The 22,713-nt window shown below is 55.3% G+C and overlaps 4 protein-coding genes across 4 annotated transcripts; 2 read left to right on the top strand and 2 right to left on the bottom strand.

Moving 5' to 3' along the window:
- Positions 1-973: 973 nt before the first annotated feature.
- Positions 974-1,474, top strand: TGME49_232990 (hypothetical protein; the record flags this gene model as incomplete). The annotated part of the gene is made up of 1 exon (XM_002368117.1): positions 974-1,474. One exon carries the CDS (start codon positions 974-976, stop codon positions 1,472-1,474), a length of 501 nt encoding a protein of 166 aa, XP_002368158.1.
- A 992-nt stretch (positions 1,475-2,466) lies between these two features.
- TGME49_232980 (hypothetical protein) lies at positions 2,467-10,014 on the top strand (the record flags this gene model as incomplete). The annotated part of the gene is made up of 7 exons (XM_018780345.1): positions 2,467-5,293; positions 5,653-5,989; positions 6,643-6,831; positions 7,515-7,553; positions 8,290-8,773; positions 9,250-9,291; positions 9,898-10,014. 7 exons carry the CDS (start codon positions 2,467-2,469, stop codon positions 10,012-10,014), a joined length of 4,035 nt encoding a protein of 1,344 aa, XP_018636797.1.
- Positions 10,015-11,515: 1,501 nt separating this feature from the next.
- TGME49_232970 (hypothetical protein) lies at positions 11,516-16,129 on the bottom strand (the record flags this gene model as incomplete). Its single annotated transcript, XM_002368115.1, has 1 exon — positions 11,516-16,129. One exon carries the CDS (start codon positions 16,127-16,129, stop codon positions 11,516-11,518), a length of 4,614 nt encoding a protein of 1,537 aa, XP_002368156.1.
- Positions 16,130-17,961: 1,832 nt separating this feature from the next.
- TGME49_232960 (oxidoreductase, 2OG-Fe(II) oxygenase family protein) lies at positions 17,962-22,025 on the bottom strand. The gene is made up of 8 exons (XM_002368114.1): positions 21,873-22,025; positions 21,317-21,414; positions 20,864-20,975; positions 20,189-20,281; positions 19,886-19,983; positions 19,361-19,408; positions 19,029-19,149; positions 17,962-18,584 (listed from the first exon to the last, which is right to left on the bottom strand). Exons 1-8 carry the CDS (start codon positions 21,992-21,994, stop codon positions 18,461-18,463), a joined length of 816 nt encoding a protein of 271 aa, XP_002368155.1. The 5' UTR covers positions 21,995-22,025; the 3' UTR covers positions 17,962-18,460.
- Between the last annotated feature and the right edge of the window lie 688 nt (positions 22,026-22,713).

Here is a 22,713-nt window from a genome sequence, read left to right as displayed (position 1 = left end):
TCAATTTATATACAGACATATATATATATATATATATATATATATGTGTAGAGCTCCACAGAGAGACGTACATATTCCTGTGTGCATGGATGCAAGAGTAGATGAGTAGACAGATATGTTTGTTGCGAAGTTTATTTTCTCTAGCGCGAAGACACCAGCGGTCGGTGGAGAAGCGTTTCTTGAGTCTGGCATTAAGTCTCGAACAGAGTGGTATGCGTTTTAATCGCGGTATCAATGCCTGCATGGTTGCTAGAACCAGTTAAAGGCAAGTCGAAGATATGTCAAACTCTTAACTACAATCTATGGAAGGTATGATGACATGTACACTAAAAGGAATCGGAGAAAAAAAAAGCGAACCTCATTTGCCTCTCCTTCGCCTCGAGCGTACGCGAGACACTCTTGTCTCGAATTTTCTCGCAACGGCGAAGCCGCCAGTTCGATTTGTCCTCCTTTCTGTGTTCGGAGAAAGCTTATGCGCGCGACCCTGTATCAGGCAGGCCCCCGTCCGGTGTAGATCTTGAGGTCCCAGATTTTTTTTACCGTCTCTATCTCTTTGAAACATTGAACTCCCAGAATTCTAGCTGTCTTGAGCAGTCCTGTTTTAGCTCACTCCTCGACTCGAAATTCATATATATAGATATATAGATATATACATACATATATATGCACTGTCTACGTATGAATTGATAGAGATACACATGAAGTATACGGGGGAAATTTTGCCCAAGTATTCATAGATAGAGAAAAGCGAAGGAAAATATAGCTAGATATATATACGTATATACATATATATATATATATATATGGAAATGCCAATGTGTGTTTGTGGCGCATTTTCTCTCTTGCCGTTTGATAGATTTCCAAAGTGTTTAAGGTGGAAATCAGTTTCTGTTGTGAAGAGAAATGTCTTTCTTTCTCGAGTGCCTCAAGGTTTTTAAGGCGCTACTTTCAGCTTCCGGACGGTTCGACAACGATGCCGGCTGCCGGCGAAATCGAGACGCAGAAGTCCAGTTCGCCGACCAGAAGCAGTGCGAAGAAATGCGAATGTGAAGGAGCGACAGACGAGGCAGATTCGCTCCAGTCACTCGCGACACAGGGAGCTCGCATCTCCTCGACTGTCTGTCCAGCTTGGAGAAAGCGCAGAAGAGACGCGACGTCAATCCAGAGAGAAAGAGAGCGCAGGAGAGAGGGAGACGCAGCGGAGAAGAAGAAGAGGAGAGAGTCGAAGAACAGAGAGGAAGAGACACTTGCAGGTCGGGGAGGAACAGAGAGAGAGACAGAAGAACGGAGAGAGACAGAAGAACGGAGAGAGACAGAAGAACGGAGAGAGACAGAAGAACGGAGAGAGACAGAAGAACGGAGAGAGACAGAAGAACGGAGAGAGACAGAAGAACGGAGAGAGACAGAAGAACGGAGAGAGACAGAAGAACGGAGAGAGACAGAAGAACGGAGACAAGGAAGAGGGAGAGAGTAGAGAAGAAGCGGTGGCACTCAGTACCTTTGCAAGCTTGGTTCTCGAAGACATGCTTTCGTCGTTTCTTGACTCTCACCTGAAAACTGGTCGTCAACCTTCTTTTTCTCGTCAAAAAATGCGTTCGTGTTTGGGCCGGAGTTAAAAATATGTGCATGCGAGCGCATGCATGTTTCGCGGACCGCAAACGAGCGACGCGCCAGAGTGGTTTTCTGGGCCTCTGGACGACTGAAAAATGGCGCCGAAGAGCTCTGAGTCCGCAAATGAAATCTTTTGTCCAGTCCAGAAAGGCATTCGCGAAAAACGCGACTTTTCGCTCCACGGAACTGTGTCATCCACGAGTCCCCGGAGCACGAGCGCTGCCAGCTGCGATTCCAAGTTGAGTGAACCGCGTTGAACTGCAGCTCCAGCTCTGCCTCAGAGACTCCCGCAGATCCTTTCTATACCCAGTCCTCCAGTTTTTGTAAACGGAACTGTCTCTTCGCCTGCCTCTATCCCCCATCTCTGCTGCATGTGCATATGGACTAGCGCGCTCAGGTACACCTACATGCGTCTGTACTCAACTATCTATGCTTGTGCATCTGTAAATCTTTTTTTTTATCAATTTGTACATCTGTTGTGACCGAATTGCTTTGTGACATGGGTGTGTCTCGGTAGCGGCTTGTATTTGTGCGATGAAGGAGACAGGCTTGCTTTGTCTGTTCCCTCTTTTTTCCGTTTTTCAACTCACAACCGTTCTTTTCTTCTCTGAACTTCACCTCTCTCGCTCTCCTCTTTTCTTTTTTATTCGTCGCGTCTGTTCTTCGCCGCCTCTCTCGCGCCGAGCTTCTGTTGGCTTTTGCATGCAGCGACAAGTAGGAAAAAAATCTGGAGGGCGAGACGTTTCCGGAGACGCGCTTCAGAAAGAAACGCTCTCGAAAAAGAAGGCGTCTGCACATCTTAAACAATGACTTGACAAGCATTTTTCCGAAAGGTGGAACAGACGCTCCCCGAGGATGGCGACGCCTGGCCGGGGAGTCCGCTCCGCCTTCGATCCCTTCAGTCGCCGAGCTCGTCTCCTCGCGCCGCCTTCTGCCGCTTCTTCGGATGCTCTTTTGCAGAACTCGGCTCTTCGTTTCCGGTTCGCGGAGAGAGACCAGCTGAGAGAAGGAAGCTGTGTGGCGAGGAACGGTCAGCGACCCTGGAAAGGGAGAACTGCTGTCTTCCGTCTTGGCTCTCTTCGGCCTTCGTCGCCTCTTCACTCGAGAACGCGAAAGGAGTTCCACTTACGGCGCGACTCTGCGACGTCTCATGACACTCCATGTTATCCATATCTCGACGCAACGCGATTTTCACGGTCTCTGTCTTCTCTTTCTCCTTCTCTCTCTTCTTCTTCTCCTTGTTCTCCTCCTTCACCTGTGCCTCCTCCTTCTGTTCCCCCTTCCGCCTTCCGTCCCCGTTCTTCTTCTTCTTTTTCTTCTTCTTCTTTTTCTTCTTCTTCTTCTCTCGCTCGGCCTCCTGCTCTCCGTGTCTCTTTCTCTTCTCCTCCTCTCTTCTCCTCCGGTTCCTCTTCTCCTCGCTCTGCCGCCGCGCTGGACGGAGAGTCTGCACCGCTTTCTGCGCCTGCCTTCTCGGCCGCGGCGAGGAGATACGCGCGCCTGCCTCCACAGGCGCAGCCTGGCGACAGACCGGCGACGTCGCCTGGCGACAGCCGCGTCTCCGCAGGCTGCCGTGAACCGCGAGCCTCCACGCGCCTGAAGTGGGGGTCTTGGACGGAGCGAGACGAAGGCCAGTTCGATCTGCATGCATGCAAAAAGGTGGAGAAGGCCCGGCCAGGCCTAGGCCGCCGCGCGGCCTTCCTCGCGGCCGCGCTGACTCGCGGCAGCATGTGTGCCGAGGACATGCAGTTTGCATGCACGGAGATGGCTGGGAAGCGACTGTCGCCGAATGCGCCTTTCTGGGATGAAGTCGCCTGCTTCGTCGTCCAAAAATGTCACCTCGAGATCCGCGAATCTCCCGTCTGTCTTCAACCTTCTGCAGGGTCTTCTCCCTCTTCGAGGTCTCGTTCTGGCGCTCTCTCCATCAGACGCCTGGTCGAAGGGCGCCAAGAAGGGGAGGGAGACCTGCGCGGGGGGATTGAAGGCCTGCGGCGATGCGGAGAGAGCAGCCGCGCGCCTCCCTCAGACGCCTCGCCTTCCAGTTCCCCCTTCGTTGATTCCTCCGCCGTCCTGCATTCTTCTCTCCTCTCCGTCGCTGGACTTTGCGCTACAGTCCACGCGTTCGCTCGAGCCGGAGTCACTCCTCGACCTCTCGCTTCTCCCTCTCCTGCTTCTCCGTCTCCTGCTTCTCCCTCTCCTGCTTCTCCCTCTCCTGCTTCCCCCTCTGTGTTTCTCTCTCCACCTGCAACGTCGTTTTCTCTGTCTTCTGCGTCTCCTTGCCGGTTGCGAGACTCGCATGGTAGCCTGATTTCGTCCGCATGCGCGGGGGAAATTTATGCGTTGGGGGCCATGGTTTTTTCTGAGTTCCCTTTCGCTTTTCGCGGCAGTGAGCTAGCCGTGCTGACGGCTGCGCTGGTGAAAGCAGGATTCAAGGACAAAGCATTCTACTCCTCTGTCCTCGACTTCCTTCTTGGAACTCCTCCCTCTCCTTCTCCTTCTTCATCTCCATCCTCTTCTTCGCCGTCGTCGTTTGCTGGCGCTCTTCACAGTGAGGTTTCTTCGTTCTCGCCTGGTCCTCGCCGGCCTCCGGTTGCAGACATGGTTGAATTCCTCGACTTCGAGCCTCGAGCTGTCGCCACGCTCTTGCATGCGCTCGCGACCGCCCCCGTCGAGCTTCCGCGGACCTCGTTGCACCGTGTTTTCCACCTGTTTTCGGACTACCTTGTGACTCCGTACCGAAATCCCATTCACGAAGGCCAGTCAGTCTCTTTTCCAGACTGTGGCCTCCCTTCTTCGTTTCAGGACATCAAAGCCTGTCCAGTGCCCCCTGCTCTGTCGCATCCTTCTTCTCCTTCTTCCCATTCTCCTTCTTCTCTTCATTCTCCTTCTTCGTGTGCGTCTTTGCCTGGTTCTCTCTCTTCTTCTCCGTCTGCTCCTTCTGTGGCTCCCGACGACGCCTACGGCTTTGCGTCTTTCGTTGCGACTTCTGGATCTTCTTCGGCGTCTGCTGGCCTCGCCATGCCTCTGGGGGACCTCTCGCTCGCGGCTCTGGCGACGGTCCTTCGGGCCTTCTTCAAAGTACGCTGCAATCGCCCAGACCTGCTCGAGGCCTCTCGGAGACACCTCGAGGCCGTGGTGCTGCCCTCGCTGGCGAGACAAGCCGCCGAGGCACCCCACACTGCGGAGACTCCTCCCCGGTCTGCCGTCTCGCAGGAGACAGGAGGCGCGTCTCCGCTGCTTTTTCGAGCGGCGGTCTGCTCGCCGCGCGGGATGTCCGTGACGCAGTCGCTGGTGATTTTTTTCGACATTTTCTCAGCGCAGATTGCAGGCGTTCTCTCGACGCCGGTCGCAGGCGTCGACGCCCGCGAACGGATTCTCCGCGGCGAGGCCTGGGGCTACAGCCGGCAGGTGAACAAGAGAGAGAACAGGAGAGAAGCGCAGCGTCTGCATGCGCTTGCAACAGTGTCAAACAGAGAGGCAACCATGTCGCCACACGCCGCTCCCGATTCGTCTGCAGAGACCGCTCCGGCCTGCTCAGAAGTCGCTCGAGCCGAGGGAGGCTCTCGCCGCATGCTGCGAGACCTGGGAGGCGTACTGGCGCCCAGAATTGGAGGGATGGACCTCGGCGGCGTCCTCACGCTTTGCTTTGCCCTCTCACGCGTTGCCCATCTTCAAGGCGACCTAAGTAAGCTGGACAGAACACCGAGGCTGCGGAGTGGAGGTGAAAAGACGAGGAAACAGAACAAGGCAAGTGAGGTCGCGCGATTCTGGGATCGAAACCAGCTCAGAGTGAAAAAGGAGCTGAAAAACCGAGAAAAAAGCCGAGACAGTTTCGCTTTTCCAAAGTCAGTCAGACGCAAACAAAGCACGGAGTCTCCGCGCCGACGGAGGAGACAGCGCACAAAGGAGCTCCACACCGGCGGCCTCGCAGGAGGCCCTCTCGCTGCACTGCGCTTCTCGATCAAGTCGCTGGACTGCCGCGCAAGCCAAGCGCCTCGGCGGAAAACGGGGGCGCGTTCTCTGTCTCTGTCTCCTTTCTCTCAGGCGAACTCGTCAACGCAATCGTCCGACGCGCCCGCTGCGCCATGCAGAGAGCCGCGAGAGATCAGCGCGTCGCCTCTGGCTTTCTCCAGCCAGAGGCGGGAGGAGAGGAGACACGAACGAAGGAAAGAGAGACCGAGGGAGAGCGCCAGAGCGAGGAAGCGGGGGAGATTGGAGGTCCGTTGCCTGAGGGCGTTGAGGGCCAAGGCTGGAAGGACGGAGAGCAGCGAGGCCGGCTCCCTTCTCAGACTTCGATCCACGGCGACGCGAAAGCCGCAGAGTCCAGCGAGGACATCCTCATGTGCCGCGACGTCAGCAACCTCGCCCAAACCTTCGCGAGGTGAGGACAGATGGAGCGGGGCGGCAGAAATTCCATCCAGACTCTCTCGTTGTCGGTGGACCTCTCCGTCCCCCTGAAGCGAAAGCAGACGACCTGCAACGAACGGAGACGTTGCCGTCCTGCATGTCCAGTCCCAGTGGAAAGCCGATCTTTTGTTGTCCGGTTCTCCAGTCAAAGAGGCTGTTTTGGCTCCGACTGGCGTGAGAACCGGGTGTTCGGGTTTTTTCGCTTTTCCTTCTAAACAGTTCCCTGGGAAGAAGCCAAGACTGTGCGTCAGCGCCTTGCGCGTCGCTTCTCGATCGACCTCGCGTTTTCCGGAGTCTCTCTCTTCATTGGTCTCTGTGCATGGTCTTGGTTTCTCTCTTTCCTTGTTCCTCTCGTGCCTCTTTTTTCACCTTCCTTCCTCCCCGTCCCTCTCCCCACTGCCACCGCGCTTTCGTCGGCTGTCTCGCCTCAGTGTTCGTCTTCTCTTCTCTGTGCTGTTCTCTCTCGCGCGCCGTTCCCTTCGAATCTTTCGCCTCTTCTTTCCTGTCCTCCGCCCCCGAGCAGTCTCCCTTCTCTCTTTTCGGCGACTGTCTCTTCTTCTCGTCTTCTTTCTCTTCTCTTCTGCGCTACCTTCGCACCATGTCCCCTCCCTGTGTCTCTTCTTCTAGACTGAACATCGCGGACAGCGACTTCCTTCTCGCCCTCGACGCATGGTTGCCCTTCCACTCGGCCGACCTCGCTCCGCAAGACCTCGTCGGGATCCTCTACGCGTTCAGACAGCTGCGCCATGCGCCCAACTTGTGCGTACGCGACGCAGTCTTCTTCGCTCTGTTCCGAGCTACGAATCGCCTGCTGCCGTGAGGACTTTGAGAAAAAACTCGAACACACCGAGAGACGGTCAGACGCCCTCCTCGGTTCCGAGAAAGGCGCCGGACCATCCGTCGGGACCCAGAGGACAGACGCTGCTTTATGTGCTGCATTTGCGCCTTTCCATACGTTGCGCTGCACTCGTCTGACGCGTCTGCTCGTCACGCTGAAGCGGACATCCGTGTCTGCAGAGTCCATCCAGAGAAATGTGCATGTACGAGTACGTGAGTTGCCGCCTGAGTACTTGAAGACCTTTGGTATCCGGAGTTGCAAATCGATTCAGAGACAGGTATCCATGCATCTCTATCTCGATGATAAATCAATGCAAAATGGATTGATAAATACAAAAATAAACTATTTATATATATATATATATATATGTGTATATGTGTGTTTGTGTATATTTTATGTGTAGTATAGATTATATATATATATATATATATGTAAATATATATGTGTGTAGATATGGGGTTCTTGTGTCCGGATAAACTGCTGAAGAAAGGAGTTGAATGAGATGTCTGTTTCTGCTGTTTTGATCTCGAGAGGACAAAGCGGTTTGTTTCTTCGATGCAATTCGGTAACTGGCCTGTCGAATTTCTCGTTCTCTCATTCCCTTGCTCCCTTCTGACTTTTTTTGTGGTCTCTCTGCTTTTTTTCTCTGTTCGCTTTTCAGGAGCTTCACCCTGCAGCAACTCGTGACGGTGTTGTCCAGGTAAGCCGCTATAGCTGGCCTTCAGTTTGGCACGGTTCCCACTGCTCAAGAGATTACTTGATCTTCACAAAGGTGCCACAGAGAGCTGCGAAAGTGCAGTCAGGGATCTGGGAACCGATTCGCTGTGCTGCGCCGTCGAGTCGCGGAGCCTTTCGCCTGCCTCCGACGAGAGATGCGCGCGCAAACGCGGACGCCCGCAGACGATGCGGTCGCTTCGACTTTTCCAGGACTTGCTCAAATACTTCAGAAACAGATCTTACTTCGGGCAAGGTTCACTCGAAAGGACGTCGCTGTTTCCAGCGCCTGTCTCGATGAAAACGCTTCAAAGTCAATGAAACAATTTGCGGCGCGTATACGCGCGGTCCGCGACGTCGTGAGAGGCAGCTCAGTTCGTGGCTGATGTCAACGGAAGAGTAGCAAATGAAAACGACAACGAGTGGAAGGATCTTTCGCGGGGAAGGGGATCGTCTGAAAAACACCAAGGGGGAAACAAGCCAGACCACAAAGGAAGGTGAGACTACACCGTAAAGTCTTTCTCTCGGAGTGTCGGTACACAGTGGACGGTGCTCTTTCTAGTTTCGAGTTCGTCACATTCCAGAGTTTCTCCCGTGGGGTCGTGTCTTTCTCGCTTTCCACTGCTGTGTTTGTTGATCGTGTTCCGGCCTTCGCAGTTCCCCCCTCTTTGTCTGGATTCTCGTTCTTCCCTCCTGCGTCTTCCTTTCTGCAATGTCTCCAGCTTCTCGCGTCTTCGAGGCGCTTCTGTTTTCCCCGGCGCTCAAGCGACCTTTCTCTCCGTCTGCGATCATCTTCTGCAGCACTCTTCCCTTCGTTTCTACTCTTCCTCCTCTTCTCGCTCTTCTCCCCAGTCCTCTTCTTCTTCTCGCTCTTCTCCCCAATCCTTTTCCTGCTTTCTTCCTGCGTCTTCTTCGCTGTCTTCGCGCCATCCGTCGCTGTCTCCTCCTCAGTCTGCTTCGCACGCAGGCAGCGAGGAAGCGACGTACGGGTCGCAGCGGAGATCTGAGAGCCGCAGAAGGGAAGGACGAGACTGCCGAGGCAACGGTGGTCGCAAGAGTCTGCAGAGTTTGCATGCGCGGGAGAAAACGAAGGCGTGTATTGAGCTGAGTGTTCTGCACCTCGTTCCTTTAGTCGGCGCTCTCGGCAGGATGGCTGTTCGCCACGAGCCGTTCTTCCTGGCGGCAGGGAACTTCTTTTGCGCTGATGTAAGCGAGAGCAAAGCAGGGAGACGAGAAAAGCAGGAAGAAGAGAAAAGCAGGGAGACGAGAAAATGGCGAGGGCAGAACGAGAGGAAGGAGGCCAGATCGGAGAACAGAACGAGGAATCGAGAAAACGATGCCGAAGGCGAAGGAGAAAAGGCAAAAGGGAGACCGAGCAGAAAAAACGGAGGCGAACAGAGAGAAGAGTGTCTGCAAAGAGAAGTCGAGCCAGCAGCCAGGCTCTGATCCCTGAGAAACAGTCGAAAATGCACATGCGCTCGCCTCCCTGGCGCAAGCCTGAGACACCCTTCACCTTCGTAACCTGCTTCTCTGGGGGGTCTCGTTTCTCGTCTCCTCAGTAAGACCCTCTGCTGAGTCGTTTTTGACTCATCGCATGCTTGTGCACCGCGAGGAGGCTCGGGGTGTTCTCCGCGCGATTTCGCATGTGACGCTGTCTCTTCCTCGTTTGCGTCTCGCTGCAGGGACTCGACCGCGCGTTCGTCTGGGATTTGCAGTCTCTCAAGGTTAGTCTGCGATGAGTTTTCTCCCCTCAGCTCTTGCGTGAACACACATCTGCGTGGCGAGGTGTACGTACACCGGGCTCTGAGGACGTGCACAGGATCGAGAGAATCTTTGGTTTGAAAAGCCAGCCCGGCATGCAACTGGTTTCACTGGTTGACAAGCAAACTCACAGGTGTTTCTCTTCGTGGTGTGGCTTGACAAATAAGAAACGCATGCAGAAACCGAGGAGCCATCTGCGTTGCATGTGAGTCGCGGTCGCATGAGGTCTGTCTCCGGATTCCCTCAGATTCAGTGGCTTTCTCTGCATCTCTGTCCTTCTTGACCCCCGAGTTCTACTGCTCTTATTCGCTGTTCGTTCTTTTCTGGCTCTCCTCTTTCTCCCTCGGTGACTTCTTTCTTCTCGATCTCTATCTCTCTCTGCCGCTTTTTTTACCTCTGTGCTTCCTCTTTCGCTCTCCTCTCTCTGTAGCTTCGTTCTCCTGTGTCTCTCTGTCTCCTCCACCTCGTGTATGTCTCTGTCGCTTTCTGCTCTATCCTTCTTTCTGTGCGTTCTCCTCTGCCTTCCCCACTGTCCTGTTTCTCGCCTGCCGGTACGTCTGTTTCTCCAGGACGCGTACGCTCGCGTCGGCTACGAACACCCTGAGCTGTTTGCGGTCATCGAAAAGCATCTGAACTGCTTGCCCCCGACGGCTGTTCGGCGCGACCGAGCAGACTCGGAGATCTAGAGAAACCTGGGCGAACCGGTGGCCGCTAAACAGGCTGTGTTCTGGAAGCCTCTTTGACCGTGGTCGTGCTCTGGTCAGCGGGAGATTTCCGAGCCGGCGGGAAGCGCTCGAGTTTCTAAGCACTAACGCGACTCGGATGGGATATCGTGACGACTTTCGCAGGGACCGTGCGCCTGTTTCTAGCAGGATAACAGCCGCTTGAAACAGTTACGCGATGCAGACAACGACCTGTCCATCGCTGAATGGCACTCGCGAACAGGGTCTGAAGTGTGTGGAGGCCAAGTGTTCTGCAGCTTGTAAAAGTCTGAAAAAAAAGCGTTCAGCGACATTTCCTGCCTTTGAAAAGTGCGAAAAAACTCTCGGCAGAACGGCAACATTCCTACGAGTTAGAAGCGTGGAACCACAATTTCCAGAAGTCCAGCGTCCCCGCTCATGCTCGCCATTTTCTCTCTTCGTTTTCTCCGTCAAGCTGTTGCTGCTCGAAGCCTGTCTCCTCTCTGTGCTTTGTTCTGTCCTCGCCTCCGTAGCTTGCTGCGTTCAGTCGCGCCTGGTGTGTGTTTCGCGTTTTCTGACTCGCTCGCGCGGAACTGTCTCTTCGAAAAGACGCGCAGGAAGTCTCCGCAGAGACACAGCCGTTCTGGCACAAGCTGCATTTCCCCTGTACACACAACGCTGCTACTCAGGGACTCTGCACCACACAGACTCCAGACGTACGCGCTTAAGAATACGACCGCTGACAAAGCGTCGGGCGGCAGAGACACACGAACGTTAAGCACGACGGGAGTATTTTGTGGTCACGTATCTCTCTCTTCTCTCCGTTCTTCGTCTGCACATTCGCTCTTCTTCTGTCTCTGTTATCTCTCCTTCTTCTCTTTTCTTTATCCCTCGCTCCGTCCCTTGCCGCGCCTGTGCACTGTCCTCCTCCTCCCCACACACACAGTTCAAGGAGTGAAGAGAGAGACTTTTGCTTCGACGAGAGAGGCCAGTAGCAAACTTAGAGTTTAGGCTTTCATGGCTCGTTGAGCATGCGCTGGAGTAACGCCTGTTCGTTTGTGCTCACTGCTCCCTGCTGTCTGAATGTGGAGCCGGAAGACGCGCCTCAGAAGCAGCTCAGAAATATTCAGAAGACGCACCAGACTGTCGCCTGTTTCGCTTTTTTCTCCAGGTGCAGTCCGTAAAGACACGCCTCAATTCTCTCCCCGTCATCGGGAAACCTTGCAAACTCTGTATTTCGCGTTGTCGTGAGCGCGGCAGAATGGCTCTTTTCTCTTCCTCTATCTTCCTTCCTCTTCTCCTCTGTTTCTTCCTCTCTCTGCCTTCTCTTTTATCTGTTTCTTCTCTTTCCCCTTCTCTTCTTTTCTTCTGTTTTCTCTCTCCTGCTCTCTCTCCTTCTTTGGTCTCGTCTTCTACCTTCCCTTTTTCTCCTGTCTCCTCCTTTCTGTTCCTCCCCTTCTCCGTCTGCTCTCCGCTCGTTTGTTCTCTCTTTTCTCTTTCGTTCCTGTCAGCCGACGAGTGCGTCCACTAGGTTGATTCCGAGCGAGTCTGCAGACTCCTTGACGACCGCGAGAGGCGCGTGGAGCGCGAGCCGCGCGTTCGAGTTGAAGAGGTCGGCGGCATGGCCGCTGGCGCCTGCAGGCCCACCCAAAAACGCGTCCATTTTTCGCGCATGCGCGGCGATGAACTGTTGCTGGCCCAGCACCCAGCCGAGAGGCTGCGTCCACTCGCTCCCCCATGTCTGGGAGGAAGTGCTCAAGACGCCCCAGAGACCGAAGCCGCCGTTCGCGCGACTCTCTCCGCCTCCCGATGCGGGTCGGACGAGGCCGAGCCGCAGCAGGGCCACCACTTGCTGGCAAGTCCCGGCGTCCATCAAGCCGATGCTGGCTTGTCGCTTCCCCGCTGCGGTGTCTAGACACTCGGCGAGAGCGAGCCAGCGGAGGAGCGAGAAGGTCTTGGGCAGCGCGCGCGGCAGGAAGTCTTGCTCGAGTTTTTCGGCGACGCTCTTCCCCGGCTTTCGCGGCGAACCTGGAGTCCCAGGATGCAGAGCCTCGGCCTTCGCACCGGTCGCCAGCAGCAGAGGCGACTGCAGCAGAGGTGCGTGGCGGGGGCGCGCGACTCGAAAGACGTTGCCGAAGCAGTCGTTGAAATGGCGCTTGTCTCTGCTTGCGGGCGTGTACGCTGCGAGCGCCGCCGCGACCAGAAGGACCTTCCCGAGCCGCGGCAACTCCAGACGCCGCGCCGCCGTGTGGCGGTCCTGCGCAGACGCCCCCCACACCGTCCGGTGGCGCGCCTCTAGAATCTGACAGTTCTGCAGATCCGGCAAGAAGTGAGAAAACGGTTGCCGCAGCGCCGCCCGGAAGTGTGGGTGAAGCAGACGAGACAGAAACGACGCAGCCGACACAGACGCCGCCCTCACCGACGCAGACGAAGAAAACGGAGCAGTCGAGGAGTGCAGAGCAGCTTGTTGAGTCGCCGCAGCAGTGAGCGCCGAAATGCCTGCGTCGTCCCGGTTCTGCAGGAGAAGCAGATTCATCGCTTGACCCCAGAACTCTCGGCACAGAAAGCGTTGCTCATGGAAGTCGCTCTTCAAGGACTGGTGGAAAGCCTGGATAAACAGCGTGACAAAGTGCGACCAGAGAACTTCGACATCAAGAAGGAGATCGACCTCTTCCGCGGACCACAGCCCCTCCCCGGCGCATGCAGTGCTCTCCGCAGAGTCCAGGGAAGTCGAGGCTGCCTGCACATGGCCAGCTTCCCGACCTGCACCCTCGGACCGCGTCCTGCGCTTTCCAGCGACCATCTGCGGCTCTCTGGCCTCTTGGAGAGACTCTTCTTCCGCACCCTCTCCCTGCTCTTCTCTCTCCGTTGAGGGAACGCCGCCGCGCCGTGTCTCCGAAGCGAGGTCCGTGGAGGAAGATAGACCTTCCATCTTGCTCGCCTTTCGCGCGCGTCTCCGCATTCTCCGCAAAACGAGACGGCTCTCCCACACGCAATCTTCGTCTTTCCCCTCTTCACGTTCCTCTCGCCTTCGAGCTTGCTCAGAAGCGACTCCTGCGACCTCTGCCTCTCCGATCTGCTCGGCGTCGTCTTGGCCTTTCCTCCTCCAGCCGCGCGCGACGACGGTTCGCTGCTCGAGCAGCTCCAAGTGTCCGTACACCCAGATGTCTTGTCGCGCGCCGCGCTCTGCGGTGTCTGTACACTGCTGGGTCTTCTCGGCGCCGAGTCTCGGACGCGTGGCTTGCTGCGCAGCGGCCAGGCGCAGAACCGGGAGGCCTAGAGCCTGGAAACTTCGCGCGAGAATGTCCCGAGCTTCGCTCCCTTCGTAGGCTCGGAAATGGACGCGCGGCGGCTGCGGAAACCCCTCGAAAATCTCCGGACGCAGCGGCGACCGACCCACCAAAATCACGCACACGTTCCGAGGAGGCACCAGCAACTCTTTGTCTTCCAGAGCTTCCTCCGAACTCAGAAAGCATTCCAACGCTCTCGGATCTTCTCCCTGAGTCTCGTCCGGATTTCCTCTCCGAGCCGCGTCTGAGCTTCGGAGTCTCGGAGGCGAGAAAGAGTCGAGTTCGAAAGTGGGCGAGCTGCGCAGGCGGGCCTCGCCGCCGAGGAGCTCGGGGAGGCGCAGGAGCGCATGCAGAAGGTCGGGCATGTTTTGGGCGAGAGTGAACGCCTCGTCGATGACGAGAGGCACGCTGAAGGCGCGGGTGAGGGGTGAAGAGCAGCGGAGGAGCTGGCGAAGGAGGGAGACGAATTGCTCGACGGAGTTCGCGGAGAAGCCTGCGGAGAAGAGCGAACCTGAAAACGCGAGCGTCTCTGCCGAGCGTTTCCCGCTCTGCATCTGCCGCATCAGGCGGTCCAGGAGAGTTTTCTTCTCCTTCAACTCCGCTTCCAGGCTCTCGAGCGCGACCGAAGACGCAAACGGCGACGCCGAGGAAGTCTGGAGACTCGGAGACACGTCGGATGACAGAGGGCGCCCCGTCGAATCGCTCGCTCGAGGCGAAGCAGATCCAGTGGAGTCGGTAGAAGAAGTGACCTTCTTTCTCGAGCTTGCAGGCGAAGCATCGTCGCGCTTCGTGCCGTGCGACCTCGCACTCGCGCGCATCTGTCTCCCCTGTGTCTCTTTTTTCTCGTCTCTCCGTTGTTCGAATTCCCCTCCCTCCTCAGGGTGTTGGGTCGTTTCAGCTTCTTGCGCCTTCTGAGAGGCCTGAGTCTCTACTCGACTTTTGTTCTTCGCTGCGAGCGCTCGAACCGTATGGAGACCGGCGAGGAGTTCCCTGCGGAGCTGCAGGGCGAGGTGGAGGAGGAGTTTTCCGCAGATCGCCTGGCGCGCGGCGAGGCGGCCTGCGCCTGCAGTCGCGCATGCAGCGGCGCAGTCCACGTAGCCCCATGCGAGCGGAGAGGCGCCGAAGAAAGAGAGGAGCAGGTGGGACTTGCCTGACCCGGGAAGGCCCACCACCTCGATTGGCGAGACCGGGTGCGAGACGTCGCCGAGCAGCGCCACGAGTCGAGACAACTCGCGCGCGCGTTCGCGTCCAAAGCTGTACATACACTCCGCGACGGCCTTCCGCAGCGGCGCCGGCACCGCGTGCCACGGGCTGTCTAGCGGAAGGGTGGACGCGCGGCGGCGGGCGCCGAGTGCATGCGGGGAGACCGAAGACTGGAAGGCGGGGACGGAAGGGAAAGGAGACGAGAACGCGGCAGCGTGTTGAGTCGCCGAAGCAGCGAGGGGCGAGAAGCCTGGAGGGTGTGAGTAGAGACCGCGATTCCACTCCTGAGGAGGAAGAACAGGAAGTCCAGAGGACGGAGCCAGGCAGACACCCGGCGCAGAATCATCGAAAGTGTCTCCATCCTCTTTGGAGTGTGCAGTTGCTTTGTTTCCTCGTCTGGTAGGCGTGCGTTGAGCCTGCCGCTCTGCCTCTCGGGTTCCTCCGAGAGGCCCTCCCTCACAGGAAGATTCAGGGAGGACGGTGCCAGCGGCGGAGACTGACCTCACGGCGAATTCCTTCTCGCTGTCTCCGTGTGAGACGGATCCCTCTGTATGCGTGAGAAGCGAGGGGTAGGCGCGCGCGAGTCCTCGCCTTTCGTCGCCGCAGGTTTCCGAGAAACCTTCCTGCGCGTCTCCAGGTGCATGGTCGCCGGCGTCTCGCTGCTCCTCCGTTCTGGCTGCGGGAGCTCGATTCCCGGACAAAGGAAAGGACTGAAGCGGCAGAGTTCCCGTGGCTGCTGCCGGCGAGTCGCCTTCATCGTCTGACAGCTGTACATACAGGTTTTTGAGGGACGGCAATGGCCGTCGACGCTGAAGAGCCTCGTTTTCCTTCTCGCTGGCGGCGGCACCTGTCCTCGCCGCGTGACCGCGACTGGGCGTCCCTGCTCGAGTTGCCGTCTTCGAGACCGCGGAGGCGCGCTTCCCCTCCCGAGTGTCTCCAGCACTCTTGTTCACAGCCGCGCGACACAGGGATGAGGCTTCTGCGGGTGGGGGGTCAGCGGCCTTCGCGGCATCTTGGCGAGAAACAGACTCGCCAAGAAGCGAGTCGGTCCCTGCACCGTCGGAGTTTCCCGCGCTCGTGTCGCGGCCGGGGACCTCGTACGCCTCGTCGTCAAGGCGCTCTGAACTCCCGGAGTGCGTCGCAACGGACCTGTGTTTCTGCCGCTTCTGCTTCTCGCCTGCGGTCCCCGCCGCGACGGCATCCTCGGCCAGACCGCACGGCCGACAGCCGTCCGCCGCTGTACGTACTCCCGAGGCTGGGCCAGCCCGGGACGCGAGTCGCCGCGGCTCGGTTGCTTCGCCATTTCGGCGAGGCACAGCCGCCTCGGAAGTGTGCGTCTCGACGACGACGGGACTCTGGAAGTCGGGTGAAGGCGCGGGCGACCAGAACTCTTCCTCGCCGCCATCCCGGACGCGCCGGCGCTTCAGGGGATTCGAGATCGCCGACACAGAAGAAGTCGACAGCTGAGCAGTCGCAGCCAGAGAGCCAGACTGCCGGTGCCGGGAGGCCGCAACCGCGCGCGCTGCCGCCGCTCGGAGGCCGTCAGCACTGCCCTTTTTGCTTCCTGAAGTGTCTAGCAAGGTCGCTGACTGCCCGTGCCGCGCAGATGCGGCCCTTCGTTCCTCCATTATGAGAAACGCTTTCTACGCAACAGGGGAGACCGAGGAGCGGCGTGTGTGTGTGTGGAAAGAACCCGCCGGAACTGCGGTGTGCAGACACCGGGGGTTGGGCAGGCAGGACTGCAGGGCAGCTGGCGGCCGAAGCGCCGTTCCTGGATGTCCGGACGAATAAAGTGGGGCCGAACCAGGGAGAAAATCACGCAAGTGAAGGAAAGGGTTCAGTAGAACCTCGAGCAAAGAACGGTCCTGCGTCTGGCGTGACGAAACGGGGAAGAAGCGAGGTCGGTCGCAATGAAGCAGCCGCGTTTTCGCCAGAAGTGGTTGGTGTGTGTGGATGAGCAAGGATGAGAGAGAAGGCGAAAAACTGCACTTTCAGGGAGGGAACTCTCGAACTGCAACACGACTCAGACGTATCGTACCTCCAGCCTTTTTCCGGTGGATTCGCGATGACGCATGTACCCAGAAAATCGAGGACCCGGCCGCGGTTGAACTTCTTGGAAGGGAGGTGTGACAAGGAATCTCAGATGAAAACCTGCGAATGTGGGGATTTTCAGCAGGAAGTCAGGAGGACATGTATTTCACAAACTGCAACACATCATGTCACTCATCAACCAGGAATTCCGCACGCGAGGCATCTACCAGCGAACGCTCCGGAGCGGCGGAACAACATTTCCAACGTCCTTTCTGGCCACAACAAAATCAACAATCACTGTGTGTGACACAATGTTTTTAAGCTGTCGACCTATTCTGTCGATGAATCAGCCACCTTTGTTGCCCGATGTACTGCATGTCCCGTAAGAAAAGAAGGCAGCGAGGAGGGCAGCATGGGGGGTGGCAGCGGTTTTCGTAACTCCACTCGGGAGTGTTTTCCGTGCGGCATCCCTTTGCAACTATTTCGTCGGACAACGCGTTCGGAATTGCGCATACGTTTCTTTGTGCTGATGGTTTTGACGCTTTAGAAGTCTAGAGAAACCGGCTGAAGCCGTTCGATGGTTACCTATGGCAACGGCGAATGATTTCGTGAATTACGGTGCTGACACCTAGTGAGTGTTCCAGTAACTCGACAGCTGCCAGCGACAGGTTCCGACTTCTATTAAAGGAAGTGTGCAGCACGCATGGTACATGCTAGCAGCCTTCGCAGTGAGTGCGAATCCCCACCCTTTGTTGATCTTGCATGAGCGTGTTGCATTGTAGAAAGCGTATTTCACCCCTACGGTGCCTGGGCCTGTTCCAGCTCACAAGACCGTCGCAGACGCGCGCCAAGTGACAGATGCAAAATGCCCTCTATCTGCGAGCAGCAGGCACAAGTGCGGCGGTGCCGAAAGCCTTTTGAGGCGGACAAAGAGGCAACAAAATCTGGTCCAGATGCTTCTGCCAGTAAGAGTATAACTCTGCGTACTGGTTTCATGGAGTATCCGTAAGTAGGTTCCGCAGGCGTCCTTACTAATATTAGTATGTAAGCAGTACTCAGGTATTCGTAGTATGTATGAAGTTACTGTGACGGTAATGGATTTGGTAATGGTCGATGTGCCACTCCAGCTTGCTAACAAGGAAGAGCACGCAGTGCAGGCAGTCACTTGTGAGAAGAAGCAAATTGGCCGAAACCCGTCCACGAGATCACGGCTGCCAGGCCTAACTCTTCTTCCAGCTAAGTGGCATTGCGGATTCGTCATCGAGACACTTAGAACTGGAATGAGCATCTCAGTGAACGCATCGATAAGACAACTCTTCCGTGCCTCGGTGGTGTCCCAGCAAGCTGCTGTGAAGCTTCCTGACAGGAACCATTTCTTTCGTATAGGTATCGCACAGCTCCTCGCGTTGTCTTCCGCAACAACTAAGGATGCGGACCACCCGTTTTCAGATGGCGTATGTTGACAAGCTTTTTCACTGCATGTCACATGAAACAACATCCATGTCACGAACCGTAGCCATCGACCCCTACAATGCCAATGCTTTCTGCAGTAAGAACAATCTCACCCCGGATTCTACCAGAACATCGATGAAGCGCACAGCGTCGACGTGCTTGAAAAAAAATCACGGCACGGTTTTGTCTTCATCCTACGAGAGCTACTCCTGTTCGCGGTGCACAACTATCATACATTGCCCGTACACGGCGGGCAAAGATGCACTCGAATCAGGAGAGACAGAACACTTTATGGTCAACCAAGGTTAGATCACGCCAGGCAGTAGAACCTCCACGTCACTGATTGCCACGAAGGAAAAACGTGTGCTTTGGAACCGGCAAAGCATGCAGCCAACTGTCCGAAGTAAATGCACTCGTGGTTTGTGCATGCCAACACCTGCCAAATTTGTGATAAACTCCATGCCAGTACATCTATTTCACGATCCCGATTGACCTGCTACACGAGGGCGAACGGAGAACCAGCAGGTTACTGCGAAACGGTCTGCACATGCTACAGGCAAGACGCTGTGTTCCAGTTGCTCGCTTCTGAAGAGAACGAGTCTGCAACCGGCAAGCACATGGGAAATCGTGCACAAAAGAGAATCACATAGAATCAGACAAGATATCCGGTTAACAGATGAACACATTGGTTCATGTACTGATGTCTATGCGTCTCAAAGGTGCAAGTCCCTGTGGACAGTCAGATTTCCAATGGCACATGGCGTCGGCTGCTCGCCCCGGCGCAACACAGTTTCTCCCATTTTGATTCGACCTTTTAAATGAAACGAATAGTTTTGCTGAAACGAAGCGTGCTCAAGTTGTGAGGGAACACTCGACTACAGACGATGAACCTTCAGCTTTCTGGTGTTGCCGAAAGGTTCACGCCATCTGCGTAACGATTCCGTCTTGCCGCCTCCAATTAAACTAAACCCTAACACATTACGCTTGCAAATTGAACATCAGCAGGCGAGTTTTCAAAAAAGAGTAACTTTAGTATGCACTCACTTTCCCAAGCAGGGAGAAATGTCAACGCGGCAGGCATCCAGGTGAAGCCTCAAGCAACCGCCGCATTCCGGCTTCCAGTTTTCGTTCAAATAGAGGATTACCGTTAGAAACCTGTCGGCGCCTTCATTCAGGACACAAGACAAGAAAGATTGAAGAGAAATGTAAAGGGTGCTAGGCATCTAAACGCAAGTGTCGGAACGAAACGAAAGATATATTGGTGGCCTCCGAATGAGTGCTACCTGAACACAGACGCAAACGTTCTCCTGATAGCTTGCGCAGCGCAGCTCATGGATGTTCTTTACTACAAAGCACGCTACTTGTCAGCTTCTCACCTGAAACCGATCCAGTATCCTTATGTGCCGCATAACCGGCCGTTCCCTCTGAGAAATCGCAAAAACAATACATTGTTTGCACGAGATCCCGCCGGGATCTGCAGCTCGCTATGGAGACGTAAACTATTTACGTCCCTTCATATTTTTGTTTACGAGCTTTGTGACCGTGGTGACCCCTCCCTCACTGTTAAAAACCACGCATCCGACATTACGGTGGTTCCTTGGACTGAAGCGTATCAGAGTGCAGACGGGCCAATGATTACAATGAAAACGGAGCATATCCATGTGCAAACGGTAGAATGTTCCCAGGAAGTTGCAGCTGTGTAACACGGATAAGAAAGCACACATCTCCACAGATGCTACACCTTTCTAACGAGCCGTACGAGTTTGTGGAGTGCTCGCTTGATACAATAGCTAACGCAAGTCGGTCTGTGTGTTGCGCGCACAGAGAGACTCCGAGAACCGGACCAAAGTAGTTTCAACACACAAAAGCGGGTACGTAGACGCACCCGAACAGACGCTTACTTGGATAGACCGACAACTGCAGTTCTGTTTGCTGGACCTCTAAATTTTCGCCCAATCGTGCAAAGCCTTTGTCGATAGCTACTCCGATTTCTTCAAACCTGAAGAGCCATTGCGCGCGGACACCCTGTGAAAAAAAGTTTCCGTCTTGCTCCCTACCAGCCGTTTTCGCAGCATGGGAAGTACGTACCACTGCAAATGCACAGGTGACCAAGCGATTCCTGCTCTCCAGCTGTCCAAGAAAAACGCATCTAACTCCATTCGCAGTCTGCGTTACTGCCAAGGACCACCGTCCACGCGCCTTACAGGGAAACAATCTGAGTGCATGCAGGGAGTTCGCTGAGGTCCTGCTGTCGAATCCAGACGATCTCGTCACTGCGAGTTCTGGTGTCCACAGACCTACACGAAACACAGACATGTTCGTTCTTCGTCAGTGAAAGCTCTCCATCCAACGCCTGTCTTCACCTTGGAGGAAATATGGGTGCACCGAATCCACCGGCGAGTGGAACCCTCCCGCGAAGATCTACCTTGCGAGATGCGTGAAGCCATGGCATTCGTCAAAGTCATCTCTTGTGTTTTCAACTATCTGACCGCCCACAGCAACCTCGATTTCACACACACGAAACGGTAGGCCTCCGCAGCGGTCTTTCATCGAACTGCCAGGAGCATCTTCCACGTTTGAAACAGAACAGAGTGTCCTAAAGGAATGGTCGGCTGCTATAAGACCATTCAGTCAGTGGGGAAATTCGGCTTTATGCAGAATAGGTAGCGAGTCGGTTCTCGTCCCTAGATCGGCTGTGTAGGAGCTGCTAAACGGTCGAGTCAGCGCTTCAAGTTTGGTGCAATACTATACTAATCCGCTACCGGATGCATCTGGAACAAAGTCCGTTTGACATGAGTAATGTTCAGCAAACGACAAGCGTTCTTGAGATGATGTGCGAGCAATACCCTCGTCTTTCGATAGTTTCCTCCGATGCTTACTTGCTGCTCCCGCCCCCAAAAGAAGCTTGTCTGAATCGACCCGCACTTCGCAAGTACTCAGCTTCCTGTCTTGCGCGACGGCACACGTCTGCGTCCTCTATCGCCTTGTCCACTGCACTCGTATGGACATAGAAACATGGGAGTCACCGGACTCATGGTGGCGGACGGCGACATCGTTGAAGAACACAAAATCCAATCACTTCCTTGCACGCCTGTGTTTCTGTCGAGGGTGTCTTTTTGTTAGCGTGCCTGCTGTTACCACAAACTTTAACCATCTCGCTTCAATCCTGAAAACGGCACTTATCGGTTGGGTGGAGCACCAAGCATAAGCTGCAATACAAGGACACTCCAGTATGAAAGGCGTTGTACATATACCAGCTGCTGTGGACGAGGGCTGCAGTTGACGTAGCTTCGTCAGCAACATTCTTTCAAGTGTACCGGCAAGCAACACACCTACGACAAAGGCAGCAGCCTTGTTTGTGGGATCCACAAGACGGTCAAATTGCGAATCGCTAAGGAAGGACGAAAGATCCGAGTATACTCGACGGTTCCTGTGTATATCAAAAGAGTCAGGCCAAAACGCATTCATCGTTCAAAAATCTTGACGCATCCATCCAAAATTCTTCATGCATGTGGTATACACGGCGTCCGTGGACGTTTTTTAACACTGCCTAACAGTGGATTTCCGCCCCATTATATTTTCGTCAACGGGACTTTTTCAATGCCGCCACGCGTGGGGGTGAGAATGTGCAGCATGCGTTTCAAGTATGATGTAATGTGTACCTTTGGTCAGACGTCTAGTCCGCCGTATGGCACCCTCCTCTTGAGCGATATATGAGGCTCCTCAAATCGTTCTAACGCAGCCCCTCACTCAGGTGCTGACTCATGACGTTTTGCAAGCTATGCAGGGCCATCCTTCATTGGTCATACCTGACCCCCAAAGTGCCGCCGTTCTTGCGTCGTCTCGTGCTTCCAAGAATTGCAACCTCCGACAAAGTGAGCAACTCACCTCTCAAGGCCGCCAGCAGTCGAAGAATCTGCGCTGTTGAAAATGGGACGGTCATCAGCCTCTTCTTTGATCTGGCTTACGAGATGACGGGGCAGCTTCAAAAGCAGGTCCTCAAGAGCCATTTCGACTGGCAAGGAAAGCCACAAGATTGCTCCTGGACTGTGCTGGCGGTTTCACTCCACCGAGTAGCAGGGGCTCAAACCTCGCAAGTCGTCCACAAGCGGGTCAGACATTCAAAGCCGAGCCAAGGGAGGGTCGCTCAAACAGAGCTCAGTCCCCGTACACTGCATCGAGAACAGTTGTCCCCCACTCACATTCAGATCACACACTTTCTTCGGAATGGAACTCCATCTTACAGACAGAGTCTTCAAACTGTCGCCGGAGCCGCAGATTGCCACAAAATCGTTGTCAACACTGGCAGTCGCTGTGTGACGCAACCTGGTGCTTTTGAAAGTGATAATGAGCAGCAGGATCACTCGCTGCTCATTTCAGATCCCTTGCGACAAGTTACAATGATCACGATAGCATCCAGCTGGACTTGGGGAAACATCCGTGGTTGGGTAGGCTTCAAAATCACGAGGTGTGCAAACTGCCGCAGGTAAACCTTCCACTTGGATGGGACGGAGCACTCCGTTGACGACCATCCACTGTAGCGTAATTGCGTTTTCTGTTCTCACAAGTTCCCTGCGGCATACAGCCCCCGCTCATCGAAACGTAGTGTGGCGAATGCTTGTGGTTATGCGCCCAGCCTAAAATTCCTGGCTGGCGGCTACTCGGCGGAGTATTTAGCGCGCTGTGACACAGTCGACGGCAGCCGGCAACACCAGCTACCCTAACTCAG

Source organism: Toxoplasma gondii, chromosome VIII (genome assembly GCF_000006565.2).
Source record: "Toxoplasma gondii ME49 chromosome VIII, whole genome shotgun sequence".
In the NCBI taxonomy this organism is placed as follows: Eukaryota; Apicomplexa; class Conoidasida; order Eucoccidiorida; family Sarcocystidae; genus Toxoplasma; species Toxoplasma gondii.
The sequence above is the reverse complement of the archived record's forward strand: the minus strand, read 5'-3'. Positions and strand labels throughout refer to the sequence as shown.